At 39.4% G+C, this 14,941-nt stretch overlaps 1 protein-coding gene across 4 annotated transcripts in view; it reads right to left on the minus strand.

Moving 5' to 3' along the window:
- The window catches only part of CABIN1 (calcineurin binding protein 1), a 206,298-nt gene that overhangs the window by 24,212 nt on the left and 167,145 nt on the right, over positions 1-14,941 (minus strand). For all 4 annotated transcript variants that reach the window (XM_073312661.1, XM_073312662.1, XM_073312664.1 and 1 more), the window contains exons 32-34: positions 14,767-14,863; positions 12,631-13,275; positions 11,723-11,797 (exon numbers count right to left, since the gene is read on the minus strand). In XM_073312661.1, coding sequence (XP_073168762.1) covers positions 11,723-11,797; positions 12,631-13,275; positions 14,767-14,863 — 817 coding nt within the window. The remainder of the gene's footprint in view (positions 1-11,722; positions 11,798-12,630; positions 13,276-14,766; positions 14,864-14,941) is intronic.

Here is a 14,941-nt window from a genome sequence, read left to right on the forward strand (position 1 = left end):
TTTCAAGGTCTGTCTAATACTTTTCCTTGGCAGCCTAAGACTGCCAGGGTTGCATTCTAAGGAGGATGTTGGCATCCAATGGTGGCATAAACAAAAACATATTTCATGTGTACGTGGCCAGCACTGTGCAACATATGTTTCACTTAAATATTGCAGCCACTGTCCTGACTGAAGCTGACAGAGTGCTTGGGCATGAACAAAACCAAGATTCCAATTGTTAGTGTATAATGGAAACTATGGGTGTGCGAATTGGAAAGGATTTAGGTATTCCATCCAACGATTGGTTACTTTACAGGGCAATAGTTTTTTGTAATAAATCTGAACTTTAGTAGATATGTGCACATGGGCAGTGAGTATTAAAGGCTGGGGAGGGCAGAGCCCCCCCAAACAGCCCTGCATGGCTCTGCCCCCAGGCCCACTCCTGCTTCCCGGCACTGTGCTGCAGGGGGCTCTTCCCCCGTGTCCAGGGCCCCAGGCTGGGGCTAATGGGGGCCATCCTGGGGCTAAGGACTCCACCTGGCGCTCTGGGGCACTGGAAGCTGTCCTGAGCTCCAGGGTTGGGGCAGGAAGGGCGCTGCCTGGAGCTCCGCGGCTGGGTGGGGGCCGTGCTGCCTGCCTGGTGCTCTGGGAGGGGGCACGCCGCCTTCCTGGCACTCGGGAGGTCTGGGGCTGGGGGCCCACTCTGGCCTTCAGCGGGCGAGGAGGGGCCTCAGGCAGAAAGGGCAGGCCAGGCTAGGTGCTACCCTCCCTGAGGTTCACCCATTGCTCATTAACGTGCATGTGTGCAAAGTAGGGGTAATAATGCATCAGCACATGGCATTATCCTGTACTGGTACTAATCTGATAGCTCCATTAGTTTCAATGTGATTTAAGGTTTTACTTGAAAGAATTTTCTCATCTTAATGGCTGTTAAGAAAACTTTCCAAATGTAAACTGGTGAAGGGCTGTCTTAGTGATTCTCGAGATAGAGAAAATCAGATCCCCTTCTCCAATGAAACAGAGATGTTAGCAGGTGAACATAACCTTGATAACTTTCTTTGATGGTGAAAGTGGGGGTAAGGAGACTGTCCTAAAACAAAAAATCTCCCACAGTACACAGAAAAGAATCCTGGCCTTATCACTATATCCTTCCCCCACTGCAATTCCACTGTTGCCCTCTTGAGAGAGGCTGAAATTTATATGACATTTTATTGAAGTCAAGGAAGCTGGAATAGTATCAAAAATAACTGAGGAAGAATTATAATCGGTGTGAAGGATTACCTCTTTTGAAAATATTTAGTTTTTAGTGTGAAGACAAGAGTTGTGACACTTCTATATCAGCCACTGATGCCAACTTACATGCAAAGCAGGTGTGCATGATCCCACTAGCAGTAATACTTGTCAAGGTCTATGGGGCCACATGTATTTTAATGTCATGCAGGTGATTGCCTAGCAGCAAAAACACAGGACTATTACACTTTGCGTGAGAAACAGACCCGGAAGATACATAGTAGAGAAACTGACTTAAGTGCATCAGAACTAATGCATACCTATCTATTCTATCTATGATCATACTGCTGATCATAACCAGGCACGGTAAAGACAAGACACTGAGAAGGGCACCAGAAGGAGGACCAGTTTTCTACAGCACATTTTTTTTTAAATCAGGAGGGGGTATGATGTTCTGCGTGGATGAATGCATTCCATGTCTTTCTGGGGCTTGATTATTTCCTCCCCTCCCCATTCATCTTCAGTAGAAAACTGAGAATTAGTGTCAAGCTTCTACCCATGTTGTAGAACTGATCAATGACATTGTTTTTAATTGTTCACTTTATTAATATAACTTCATAAGCAAAGTTTTATGAATGAAATAACATTCATTCATAAACTGGTTACCCCAATAACTGGCTAACTGAGTTTCACTTTCAATCCAATTGCTGCTTAAATTGCTGAAACTTACATTGTTTCAACATTGTAACTTCTGCTCACTTTTTGTCATTCATATACTTGTCTATATTGTAACTCAAACTCCATTTTAACTTGTCCCAAACTCCATTTTAAAATGCTCACTACATTTTGTAAAAGCTTGCTGCAACCTTCATTTTTGCAAACCCTGCTGTGACCTTATTAGTTTAGTTTAGATGTGTGAATGAGGTATGTATGGATGATGGAATCAACCTCCAGCCCCAGCCTGTCCTGATGAAATAAAGCGTAAACACCAACGGCTGAAGATGCAGACAACAGCCCTGACAAAGCAAGAAGAGTCCACCCTAAAAAGAAAAGAACAAAAATACAATTGAAGAAACATCAAAGCCAGGTCCTAGGCTGAAAGTCATGTCTGCAACTGACGGGTGATCAATCACACTGAACCCAGACACAGCGTGACACAGCAAGACCTATAAACTCTGGATTCAAACTAAAGCCTATAAAAAACTATGGATGAGATGGAAGACTTTGGAGGGTAACATTCTGCTGCCAACATGCAAGGGCATTCGTGCATGCCCAAGAGAGACCCAGCCCTTCCTTGTGCCCAGCTTTCCTGGCCAGTTAGCCGCCACAAGCTACGAACCCAAGCCATGAACTCAAGCTACATTCAGGACTGGTAACTATACAGCAGCTGCAGAACATATATAATGTGTGTGTGTGCACACGTACATAGGTATTAGATATTAGTTATTGGTCATAAATCAAATTGTGTTATTATAATAAATGTGACATCTTGTCTTGTCCCCTGAAACGACCCTGTGTAGTTTTGTCTGCATAACAATGTTTGATGTGGCTTCTATGAGGAGAATGTTCTACTGTACTTTGTTGTGGTACATAGAGTCAAAGCTCTGACTATTCTCTCCCAATCCATGGCAGGATGTAAACTTTCCCATTCTCACTGCCTTTAAAATTAATGTAAATGTGTTTTACAACGTGAAGAGGCTTCATGCTTTTTTCCATGATAAAGGTAGCAAGTTTCAGAGGGAACTGGTGTCTATGAGGAACTGGTACAGAAGGAGGAAAATTATCTCTCCTCTCATTCCCCCTCCGATCATTTTGGTGGAAAACCTCTAGTTTCCCCACTAGGGGCTGGGATTTCCTGTAGGTCCTCACCTGTTAAAGAGAAGAGTATGCAGGAACTCTGCTTTCGCCTCATCTCTACCACAGCATATAGACAGAACCAGCAAAGCCTGAGGCTTTTATGCTGTACTGGTCACATGACTGGTGATCAAATGATGTATAATAGAAAGAAGTATATCTGCTTTGGTCATATCCTATGTTCTTTGTGTTTTTATACATATATCAAAAGAGCTTTAAAGCAAAGGTGCCCTTTGGTATGGGATCAGGCTGAAACCTAACTGAATAAATAAAGGTATATGGCTGTGCAGATGGTGAGATCTCTTTTTGGGCTATATGTAGCTAGGTGTCTAAGACTCTTTCTATGCTTCTATAGCCATCAACAGATTACTCTTTTCTTTCTTTTCTATACTTTCTTTGGACTCTAGAGGCGTTAACCCCCTCCTCTTCAAAAAAAATCCTTAGGCCTCATGGGAACTGGAGGATCTATGGAGAAACCCTTCTTATACAGGAAGAAAATATAAAGGCACAGAAGAGGCAGAAAAGCAGTTACTGACCTAGCCTTAAAGGGAAGAAAGCAGTAGAGATAGAGGAATAACCTTCTCCTGGAGTATAAGCTCAGTAAAAAATTCCTTGCAGTTTTTCTGTAGGGCACTTCAGTGTTGAGACAACAAGTGATAAAAAGTGATATTTGACACAAGACTTCTGTCTAAGCTTTTTCCAATGTACCTTTAGAACTAGCAGTGATGCCCATAATATGGTACTGTACTCCATATCTTGAAGAACCATATATCAACTTCAACATGGCCCCCCAACTTGGGTTTAGTGTGTGGGTGCTGGTGGCCTGGGATATACAGAAGGTCAGACTAGATGATCTAGTTGTCCTTTGTGGCCTGAAACTCTATAACTAACATTTTGTAAAGGGCAAATTATAACATACACACAGTCATCTGAATTGTATTCCAGCCGAGCCAACTCCTTCATGTAATGCATGCATTCAAAGATGTGGTCTCCCATTCTGAGTAGGCGGCCTACTACATATTCCAACGACGCTCTGATATGCAAACAGAATTATCAGATCAAGAGAGGTAAAATGGTAAGGTGAAAAATATTAATAAATTAAAAAGGAAAAAAGTGGTTTTTTTCTTTCCTTCTTGTTCATTTAAACAATTGTTTTCAGCTGCAGGCTGAGAGAGGAGAGCTGTTAATTACGCTGAGAGAACACCTCCAGTATAAAGTGAGAGGGGGATGCCATGGTAACTGGTGAATGCAACAGTGAACAAAATGGTCACTCTTTGGTAGGAGTGAGATCTAAAAAACTTGTCTTTTTGTCCCCCTTTTCCCACCTTCTTCTTTCCCTTTTTCTTGTTGTCTCTCTGCTGCATTAAATAAAATCTATAGACAACTCAGGAAAAACACTTTCAGCTCCATAAGCAGTCTCTGACGTCTTGATGTGCAGAAAGAAAAGAAAATGAGGAGATGAAAATTAGCAGCAAGTGGGCAGAACAAAGGAGGGGGGGGAACCATATGAGGCAGAACAAGAGATGCTTATTTTCTAATTATTTAATGTTTCACTTATTTCTCCCCACCCCCGAGAAAGGGCTTTTAACAGTTTCTTTTACAGATCAACAACGTAAAAATGTGGGAATATGAAAAGAAAATCTGGACATCCAAACCAGATCAAACAATATCCTCTCATCAGTTTTCTCCCTGAAGAAAAAAATGTTTACAAACCTACCATTTCAGTTCACATTCTGCTTTGCCCCTGCACGACAATTTCTTCTGTTCCAAGCAAAACTTAAAAAGCCACTTTGAATATAAACTCTAACATGACGATTTACCAATTGTAAATCCATTGATAGTACAATTTGAGTGACTGATTTGATTTTGAGACTGGCTCAAGGAGAAAGCTTGCAAAGCTCTTGTTAACAGATAATAGGTTATATATTGCAGAGCCATGATTTTTGCCACCACCACATGGAATCCATCCAAAAACATTATTTTAACTGGTCATCATAGACCATAAAATCTGTGCTACCTGTGGTCATAAAAGGAAAAAACCAAGATATTGGCTTGTTAAAAACTGATAAAAACAGAAAAATCACAAACCTTGTAAGTCTATTTTCCCATCCAAACCCTCCAGTAACATAGCCCTCTCTCCTTGGGCTCCTGCTGTTTTACACAATAGCACCATTTGTTTACAGGAGGTGAATATTTGCTGGTTTGAGATAAAGCAGGATTCACTCTATTGGAACCAGACAGATGTCCCTTAGAGTAAATATTCTAGTGCCTGCATATTAATTCATGGCTTTGTACTAGCAATAATATGTTATCTCCATGCTACTCAAGATCATATCCCCAGCAGAAGAGAGTCAAACAGACTACAGGGTTGAGTAATCTCTAAAATTTAGATTTCCACCTTCCCAAAAGGGAGTTCCTAGAAGGCTTTGAAGAAAGGCATATGTTAAATTAGAAAGTAAAGTTTTATTAGAAATGACTTATTAGGAGAACCAGTTTTGTTCCAGTGTACTCGGATATCAAATCTGCTCTAATAGTTGTTTTCAAGACTAAATTTGTTGTTCTCTGTCATAAATATAAAGGGAAGGGTAAACCCCTTTGAAATCCCTCCTGGCCAGGGGAAAGCTCCTCTCACCTGTAAAGGGTTAAGAAGCTAAAGGTAACCTCGCTGGCACCTGACCAAAATGACCAATGAGGAGACAAGATACTTTCAAAAGCTGGGAGGAGGGAGAGAAACAAAGGGTCTGTGTGTCTGTCTATATGCGGGTTTCTGCCGGGGATAGACCAGGAATGGAGTCTTAGAACTTTTAGTAAGTAATCTAGCTAGGTATGTGTTAGATTATGATTTCTTTAAAATGGCTGAGAAAAGAATTGTGCTGAATAGAATAACTATTTCTGTCTGTGTATCTTTTTTGTAACTTAAGGTTTTGCCTAGAGGGGTTCTCTATGTTTTTGAATCTAATTACCCTGTAAGATATCTACCATCCTGATTTTACAGGGGGGATTTCTTTATTTCTATTTACTTCTATTTTTATTAAAAGTCTTCTTGTAAGAAACTGAATGCTTTTTCATTGTTCTCAGATCCAAAGGTTTGGGTCTGTGGTCACCTATGCAAATTGGTGAGGCTTTTTATCCAACATTTCCCAGGAAAGGGGGGGTGCAAGTGTTGGGAGGATTGTTCATTGTTCTTAAGATCCAAGGGTCTGGGTCTGTAGTCACCTAGGCAAATTGGTGAGGCTTTTTACCAAACCTTGTCCAGGAAGTGGGGTGCAAGGTTTTGGGAAGTATTTTGGGGGGAAAGACGCGTCCAAACAGCTCTTCCCCAGTAACCAGTATTAGTTTGGTGGTGGTAGCGGCCAATCCAAGGACGACGGGTGGAATATTTTGTACCTTGGGGAAGTTTTGACCTAAGCTGGTAAAGATAAGCTTAGGAGGTTTTTCATGCAGGTCCCCACATCTGTACCCTAGAGTTCAGAGTGGGGGAGGAACCTTGACATTCTCCCATCTCAAACTTTAGCTACATGACTGAATAATGAATGACCTCGCTAGAGGATCTGGTGGCAAAGTAATCACATTCCCAGAATCTTAGCATCCTAAAACTAATATAACTCAGGTTTCAGAGTAACAGCCGTGTTAGTCTGTATTTGCAAAAAGAAAAGGAGTACTTGTAGCACCTTAGAGACTAACCAATTTATTTGAGCATTAGCTTTCGTGAGCTACAGCTCACTTCATCGGATGCATACTGTGGAAACTGCAGAAGACATTATATACACAGAGACCATGAAACAATACCTCCTCCCACCCCACTCTCCTGCTGGTAATAGCTTATCTAAAGTGATCACTCTCCTTATATAACTCAGTTAGTCATGCTAATCTTCTCAAAACTCTACTTAGCGGCAAGTTATTTCCAGTATGGAACAATAGCAGGATGGATAAAAATCAACTGTTTTTGAAAGAAAAATAAAAAAATGTTTTATTTACATCAGATTTTTTAAATTTTGTCATTTAAATTATAAGTTTCTCTTTTTAAAATTAAACCTGTTTTACAAAACATATTATAATCTTTTAAAACATTTAAATAAAAATAAATATGCTGAATCCGTGAGCCTCTATAAAACTTTGAGTTAAAGGCTGCTTTTCTATATAAAGAAAGAATTAAGGAAAAAACATCTAACTTTTGAGGTCAAGCTTAATAAATATAGCATAACAGGACAGTCTAATTTAAGAGATTGTCTCATTTCAAGAGCTAGGCAAAACTAGCAACATAAACTCCAGTCACTTTCACTTAGGTATATTTGAATATTTTCCCAGGCTGATCTGAAATAATCAGTTAAATTCACTGACTACAATTAGTCCCTCAGTTTAATAAATCATTTAGCTGTAAATGTGAAACATGTTTTGATAAGAGAAGTTTATGTATTCAAAACATTTAAGGTTGTTTTGTTTAATAAAGATAAATTTGATATGCCATTTTATGTGATTAATTAAATTCCAGTTACCATCCCAATGAGGCTTCACACAAATCACAAACAAGAAGCTTGTAAATAAGCAATATATCATTCACCATTTTCTAACACACTAAAAATGTACAGTTAATAAGAATCTGAAAATACTGACCTATATAATTTCTTATATTCTGGTATTATATATATAGTATATATTCTTATATTCTGACCTATATAATTTCTTATATTTGGTTTGTAGACACCAAAAAGATGTATCACATCTAGTGTAAATGCCCTGTTTAGTTGTAAATCAACATATTTTAATGGTTATAACAACCGAGTGTGCACCTTTCTTTAGAAAATAACTGAAGTACAAATGGAAAAGTTGATTAAAATTTACGATTTAAATCAAGGCTTTCCACTTGGTGATTTAAATCATGATTTAAATCAATGTACTCTGAACAAAAGCATGGTTTGTTTTAAGAAATTCACTACTCAGCATATTAGTTTTACAATCCAGGTCACAAATCAGTGTGATGACTATAAAATTATTTGTTTTAAAGGAAAAATAAAGACATGATTTGCCTTCTGATCCCAGATTTCTTTATAAAGAAACAAGTTAAAGAGTAGATTATATGGGAAGAGAAAAAGTCCCCACTGTATTGCCACTTGCACTATTTGTAGTCATTTGTGTAGTTTTAACAGGAAAATGTTACTGGCTACCTGATGGGGTCAATATGGAGACCAAGATCTTCCACTAAAAATCAAATCAAGAGAGACTCTTGCACCTCTTTCTACCTCCTTCCTTCAAGAAATCAAATTAGTTCTCAAGAGCTTGTCAAATTGGTTCTTATATGAAGCTGCATTGCAAAATACACCATTAACAACTTGGATATAGAACATAAAATGTAGCATCCTTGTAACTATATGAGAAGTGTAACATTTAGCCCACTGGACTATTTGCTCCTACTTCTCTTGTCTGCTTATATTTCTAGGAGAAGGAAAGAGTTCATTTGTGAATATAACAAAATTGTTTTAATAAATGCTAATAATGCCAATAATGAAAATCCACTACTATCACTTCTAAGATTATATACTTTTAGGGAGTATTGTGTATCAGCAGAATGGGAAGAATTCTTACAGCATAAAAGATTAAACCAGTATCTTCACCAAAACTCCCATACTGAAAAAAAAAATTAAGTTGGTCTAGGTGAAGACAAATGGTCTAAGCCCTTAAACCAATTGTACTCGGAGGCACTGTTTGACATGCTAACTTTACAAGTGCACCTGCACAATAAAAGGTGTGTTTCTAATACAACTACCAAGCAGAAGAGGGCAAACTTCTATCAAGACAAGAAAAGGGATTTTAATTAATGAGTGCTGCTGTAATCCTAATGCTTCAGGTCTTCATTTTTCTAATTTAGGTTATGGCACTTTACATCTAAGGAATGATTAATTAAAAAAAATTGAATAGAAGCCAAGGTTTAAAGATCCTCAAGTGGTGTGACTGTAGAAGTGCAGTATGCTCAGTTGTCTTCTAGTGTCTGACCTCTCTTTTTTACAGATTAACACTAATTCTAGAAGCGAATTTCTGGTTATCTTGCCTAGGGCTAAGAAGAAATTACTTAAGTTATAGGAAAAGTCCCATCTCAAGGACAGCAAAACATTTATTTTGAGGAATCAGAATTAGTGAGAGCCCTAAATGAATGACACAGAAGCCCTCCTGCCTTCATGTTAGCCATTCATTCATCAGAAAGACCTTTATCCCCATTCCTATTGTGACAGCTTTGTGGCCTTCTTGAGAGAGAGTGCAGTTTGATGTTATTCTGGCTGTAATGCAAAGATCAAACAGTAACCCCACGTATCATCACAGAACTGTTGATCGAATTGTAGTCGTTGCTCTACATGAATTTCATAGATTTCTAAAAAGCCTTTGACACAGTGGATAGAACTGTTTACTGGAAATTGCTGCGTCACTATGGAATCTCCCAGAAATCTGTGATTATTCTTCAAAAGCTTTTATGAAAATAGAACATGCAAAGAATTACATAGCAGCAAACTGACTAAGCCATTCAAGGTAACTACCAGCATCAGACAAGTACATCTTATGTCACAGATGACTTTCCTACTAGTAACAGACTCGGTCATGAGAAAAACCACAAACAGCCCAGGGGTTTGCAACGGACTTTCACACAGAAACTAGAAGACCTTGACTTTGCAGATAACATCAGCTTGCTGTTCCATACCCACAAAGATATGCAAGCTAAAACAAACCATCTCCAGACATATGTTACTCGGGCTGAAAATCAACACTAAGAAAACTAAAACCTTGAGAATCAACCCCAATAACACTTTCTGGGATTAGGGGAGGTAATACCTTTTACTGGACCAACTTCTGTTGGTGAGAGAGCAAGCTTTTGAGATACACAGAGCTCTTTCTCAGGTCTGGGAAAGGTACTTAGAGTGCCACAGCTAAATACAAGATCAAACAGATAGTTTAGCAAAAATAGTTAGCATATATGCTAAGGGACCATTCTGGGATTGACATACAAGAGGTCTGACACTTCACATACCTTGGCAGCATCATAAGCAAAACTGGTGGAATAGATGAAAGAAATTAACAACTAGGGGTCTCAAAGTTATTTAGAACAGGGGAATTTGTCTTTATAGCTTGTGACATACAAGCACGCACATAAAATTGGCCATAAAGGTAAGGAGACTAAGTAGATGAACCCACAATGGAAGTCTCTGGGTCAAAATCAGCAACTTTAACAGGTGGTCTAAGTAGACTGCAAAACAGGTGATGTAACTTGTACTGATTAGGTATTCAGTAGATGTGAAAATGAGTGCAGCTTACCGATCTAGGAGATGTGTGTGGATTGTAGCAAGAAAAGCAACTAAATGGGAAAGTGTAGGAGAAAGCAGCCCTCCAGCTTACCTTTCATCCTCTTCTTAGTTCTTTTCCTGCTCCAGACTCCTTGGTGCGTAAAATTATACTCATTTTGCCCCCCCCATTAAGTACCAAACTAATACAAAATACTCAACTTTACCACTTTCATCCATTTTTTAGAGTTCTTATGAATGATGAATATATTATATTTAAGTCATGGCTGAATTTTGCTCAGTATGTATGCACAGTTCTACATTTTTGGTGCAGAAAATCTCAGCCAGCAGCACTTTTTGTATCTAGTTTTACAATTTTAAAATATCTCCACCACTTGATATCATACTAAAGCAATAAAAAGTTTCTAACTTGGACTCTAAATATTTCAAACAAATTTGGTTTTATTGTAAATACATTTTTGAGGGCTGTCAATCTACAATATAGCTAGATTTTTATATTTTGAAAGAACGTATAAGGCAGCTGAGTAATGGCTATTGAGTAAACGCACTGGGATTTTTCCAAGATGTATTTTACTTTCTCTAGTTGGACTTTGAGTCACTGTTTCTGCTCTTAATCCATGTGTGCTGATGCGAGGAACCATAAAATCCTGTGGTTTTGTCAACTCTATGGTTTGCCAGCAATATGAATCACCATAGGACACACCTACTGACCCGTTTGCTATTTCTTCCTGGCTTTAGGTCTCTCTCCAAGGGCAGGTAAATAACCATCTCCCTTCAGGTTCCACAGCTGTTGCTTGGAGTAGAAACCCAGAAACCACAGAGATGCTGGGTGACCATGAAAAACGAGACCTTTACATGTAGCAATACGTTCGGATCTGTTGCTGCTGGTCCAAAGGTTGCGAAGATTTAGATAGAGGAGTCATTGTAAAGGTATGGAAATCACTCTGATTTCCACTGTTAGCTACCTACATCTCTCATCTTAGATCAGCTCAACTCAATTGTGCAACAGATTACAGGTAATCATAATCCTGCAACAGCCTTTGTAATGACTGATATCATAAAAACTGATGAGGGGAAAGAGTATAAAGGGTTAGATAAATACATTTCAGCCAATGGACAACGAAAAAGAAAATGTGACAAGGGTTAAGAAACAAATAAGAATTGAATTATCCTTAGCAACAAACACTTGATTAAACATTCAAAATGTGAAGCCTCCTCCCCCGATCTCCAATTATACCTGTTCCTCAAAAACAATGCTAAGAGGAAGTAGATGTTTCTTATGTGGCTTACAGACACTTGTCTGCTAAACTATCAGACCATAAAATAACAGTGTTGATGATGGTAAAGGGAAGAAAGAACGGTTTAGTGCTTACCTGTTTCTGTGTTGAGGCTCCCATATGTACCTGACAGAACTTGACTGCCTGTTCCAGGGCCACTTCCTCATCCACCTGAATAAAGAAGGACACTTGATGAAGCCAGTATGATTTAGTAACTGGCAGGAAATCTATCACTGATTTCAGTGGAGCAGAAGCAGTCCTTTGAGTTCCAACACAGTGTGGGTATGACTTTGCTTCTTGCAAACAATGCCCTTGTTCTGGCAAGAGGCTCTGTAGCAAAGTGCCCCCTTGCCCAGAGGCAGTTTGGTGGGATGGTACGAGGCCATCTGAAATATGTGGCGCCTTTTATATTTTGTTGGATATGGTGTTCACTGTTGCTCTCTGGTTTAAGCTGACTGATTAAACTGTCACCAGTGCAATAGGCAGATTCAGACTCTATGCTAACAAAGCCATTGCAAAATTTTAAGCAGGGAAGTGCTGAAGGCCCACTCTCCCTATTACCCAACTGCATCTACTATCAGTGAACCTTACTGACCAAGGAAGCAAAAAAAAAAAAAAAAAAGTTCCCCTTGCACCCTCTCTGGCAAGATCATAAATCAGAAATGTTTGTTAAAAAGCAGTTGTTTTAATATACTTTACCTTATAGATAGGACATGATGCAACTCCAAAAAATTAAGAGCTCCGAAGTAAGGATGCATTAGGGATTTATGTTCCTAACATAGACGACATATTTTGATTAATATTCACTCCCTGCCACCTGATTCATAAAATGGCAATGGTAAAAGAGAGACAAGGTGGGTGAGGTAATATCTTTTATTGGACCAATTTCTACTGATGAGAGAGACAAGCTTTTGAGAGAGACACAGAGCTCTTCTTCAGGTAACACAGGAAGCTGTTTGCCCAAAATCTACAGAGAAAGTAGAACTGATAGTAAAATCACTTGCCTGTTTAATCAGCATGTATGTTTCTGACATGATCTTCTCAATCCTGCCCAGGTCATAGGCCATGACCTTCTGACCTTGTTGCCACACCCGGTAGGCATCCAGTAACAGAGTTTTCCCAGACTCTGCATCATCTATTAACTTCCTCTTTCTGTTTGCTCTCTGGACAGCTTCCTCCACAGGTGCTGCCTGAACTGTTCCTTTAGCTGCCTGCTGTTGTTGCTGTTTTGAGCTGATACTTAACTCCTCCAGGGAGAGTTCTGCAGTCCTGCTTTCAGGGGTTTTGTCCTTTGAGTTCCTGCCAGACTGAACACGATCTGGCTCAGTATGTTTAAAGGAAGAATCAATTTTTTCAGGGTCTTTGGAATATCCATCAAAATCCATGGGCTCAACTGAGCCAGGCCTGCGGCCCTCTTTCATCTCCTTGTCATTCTTATCCTCTTGTTCCAATGTGTCCATAGCATTGAGGGTTTGTCTCTGGGTCACTTCTTTTACTCCATTCTCAGTACCACATACTGCTCCATCAGAGAAGCCTGGCTTTTTGGGAAGAACCTCCTTCCCTTCTTCAGCACTAGCTTTGTTGGAGACGTCTGTTGTCATCTTTCCTACTGCAAGGCTACAAGATTTGGAACCTTGATCTTCTGATACCTTAAAAAAAGAGCATCCTTTTTAATTAACACTGAATCAGAAGCAGCTTAGTGTTTGAAAAGCTAACTACAGGTAACACGAAGGCTGACAATAAGGACCATTGTTGTGTTACGGTCTTTGGTGCTAAAGAGAATGAGTTTATTTAGTATTCATTCTTGCTTAGTCCTTTAAAAAAAAATCGGTTAAAATTAACTCAAGTCACTAGCTTTAAGACTGGTTATAATATTCTGAGGAAAAGATCACAGTTGAACCAATAGCACAAACTGGATCAAAATTGCTATGGCAGGTTTATTTTAACCTTACATTTCCTTTTGTGGCTTCAGTCTATGCCATATATTTGATTAGGTAAAATCAGGGTCTAGAATAGCTAGAAATTTCCCCCATCGTACTGCAACCACAACATTTCTTTTGGCACCTAAACACGAACATCAATTTCATAATCTTCATTTTGGTTTCTAAGACATAACCTTCTCTTATGGTTAGAAGCTTGAAAAGTATCATGGACTCTGATCTAACATTTGAATGTCGTAGCTTTGCTGTAGTGAAATCTGCCTTTGGAATGTCACCAGAGGACACCTTCCCCTCTTTCAGGCCACAGCTGGTCTAACCTGCTATTGCTGGCATTCTTACTACACCCAGATGGAAGAACTGCAGTACATGAAAGGGCCAACTCCTTCAAACTTGTTTTCAGTAAGTTTATGAGCTTGTACTCTTCTTAACCAAACAAATCCTTAGGCCAGAGCTCTTCCCTTGATTTGTTTGCCTAATATGCTTCCAAGTTCCAGGACTTATCTACACAGCAAATTACTGCATGACAAGCCAGGATGTGAATCTACAGCACACTAGCTTGCTGCACAGTAACATCACTGTGGACACTGCTACATTGCAACCGGAATGCAGCTTGGAGCGCTCTACTCTAGGATTTTCATTGCACTGTGTCAGTGTCCACATGGGATATTACCACCGAAAAGCTGATGTGCTGTAGATTGGCACCCTGGCTTGCCACATAGAACTTGCCATGCAGACAAGCCCTGATACTGATTTAACTTGCAAACAATATGGAATGTTGGATGCTCACTGATTCAGCCGCTTAGCTCTTTTTCAGAGAGACATGAGACATATGGCTATTCTTTTATTCGTTTCACAACATGACTGGAATCTGAATGATACCAACATAACATGCATGTGGCTCTGAAGAAAAAGTATTAAAGAAACAAATCCAGACCTACAGAGTCTAGGTTTATTCTGCTAGCAGAGCCTCAGGTCATGTTAACGAAAGATCCTGGGCCAGATTCTGCTCACTAGCATTGTTTTCACACTAATGGAATTACGTGGGGGTAAGAGCAGTTATTTCCGACTTCCACAAGTTTAAGGAAAAGCAGAATTATACCCACTCTTCATGAATGTCTCTGGTTTTCAGCACTGAGCAATAGGCCACAACTGTACTGCAACACTGAAATTTTCTGGGCAGTTGCACAGATGCTTTCTTACCTCTGTCAGCTCGTTAAGTGTGTCCTCCAATACTTTCACTGTGAGAACAAAGGCTCTTTGTGCAAGAACTTGGCGATCTGCATCCCGTAAGTACTTTCTATGCCACAATGAGAAGATGAGAAAGCAAATTAAGCATCAAAAAGTTCTAGGGTTTTAAAAACAAGAATAAATGTAA

The sequence above is a fragment of the Lepidochelys kempii genome, chromosome 15 (assembly GCF_965140265.1).
Source record: "Lepidochelys kempii isolate rLepKem1 chromosome 15, rLepKem1.hap2, whole genome shotgun sequence".
Classification (NCBI taxonomy): domain Eukaryota; kingdom Metazoa; phylum Chordata; order Testudines; family Cheloniidae; genus Lepidochelys; species Lepidochelys kempii.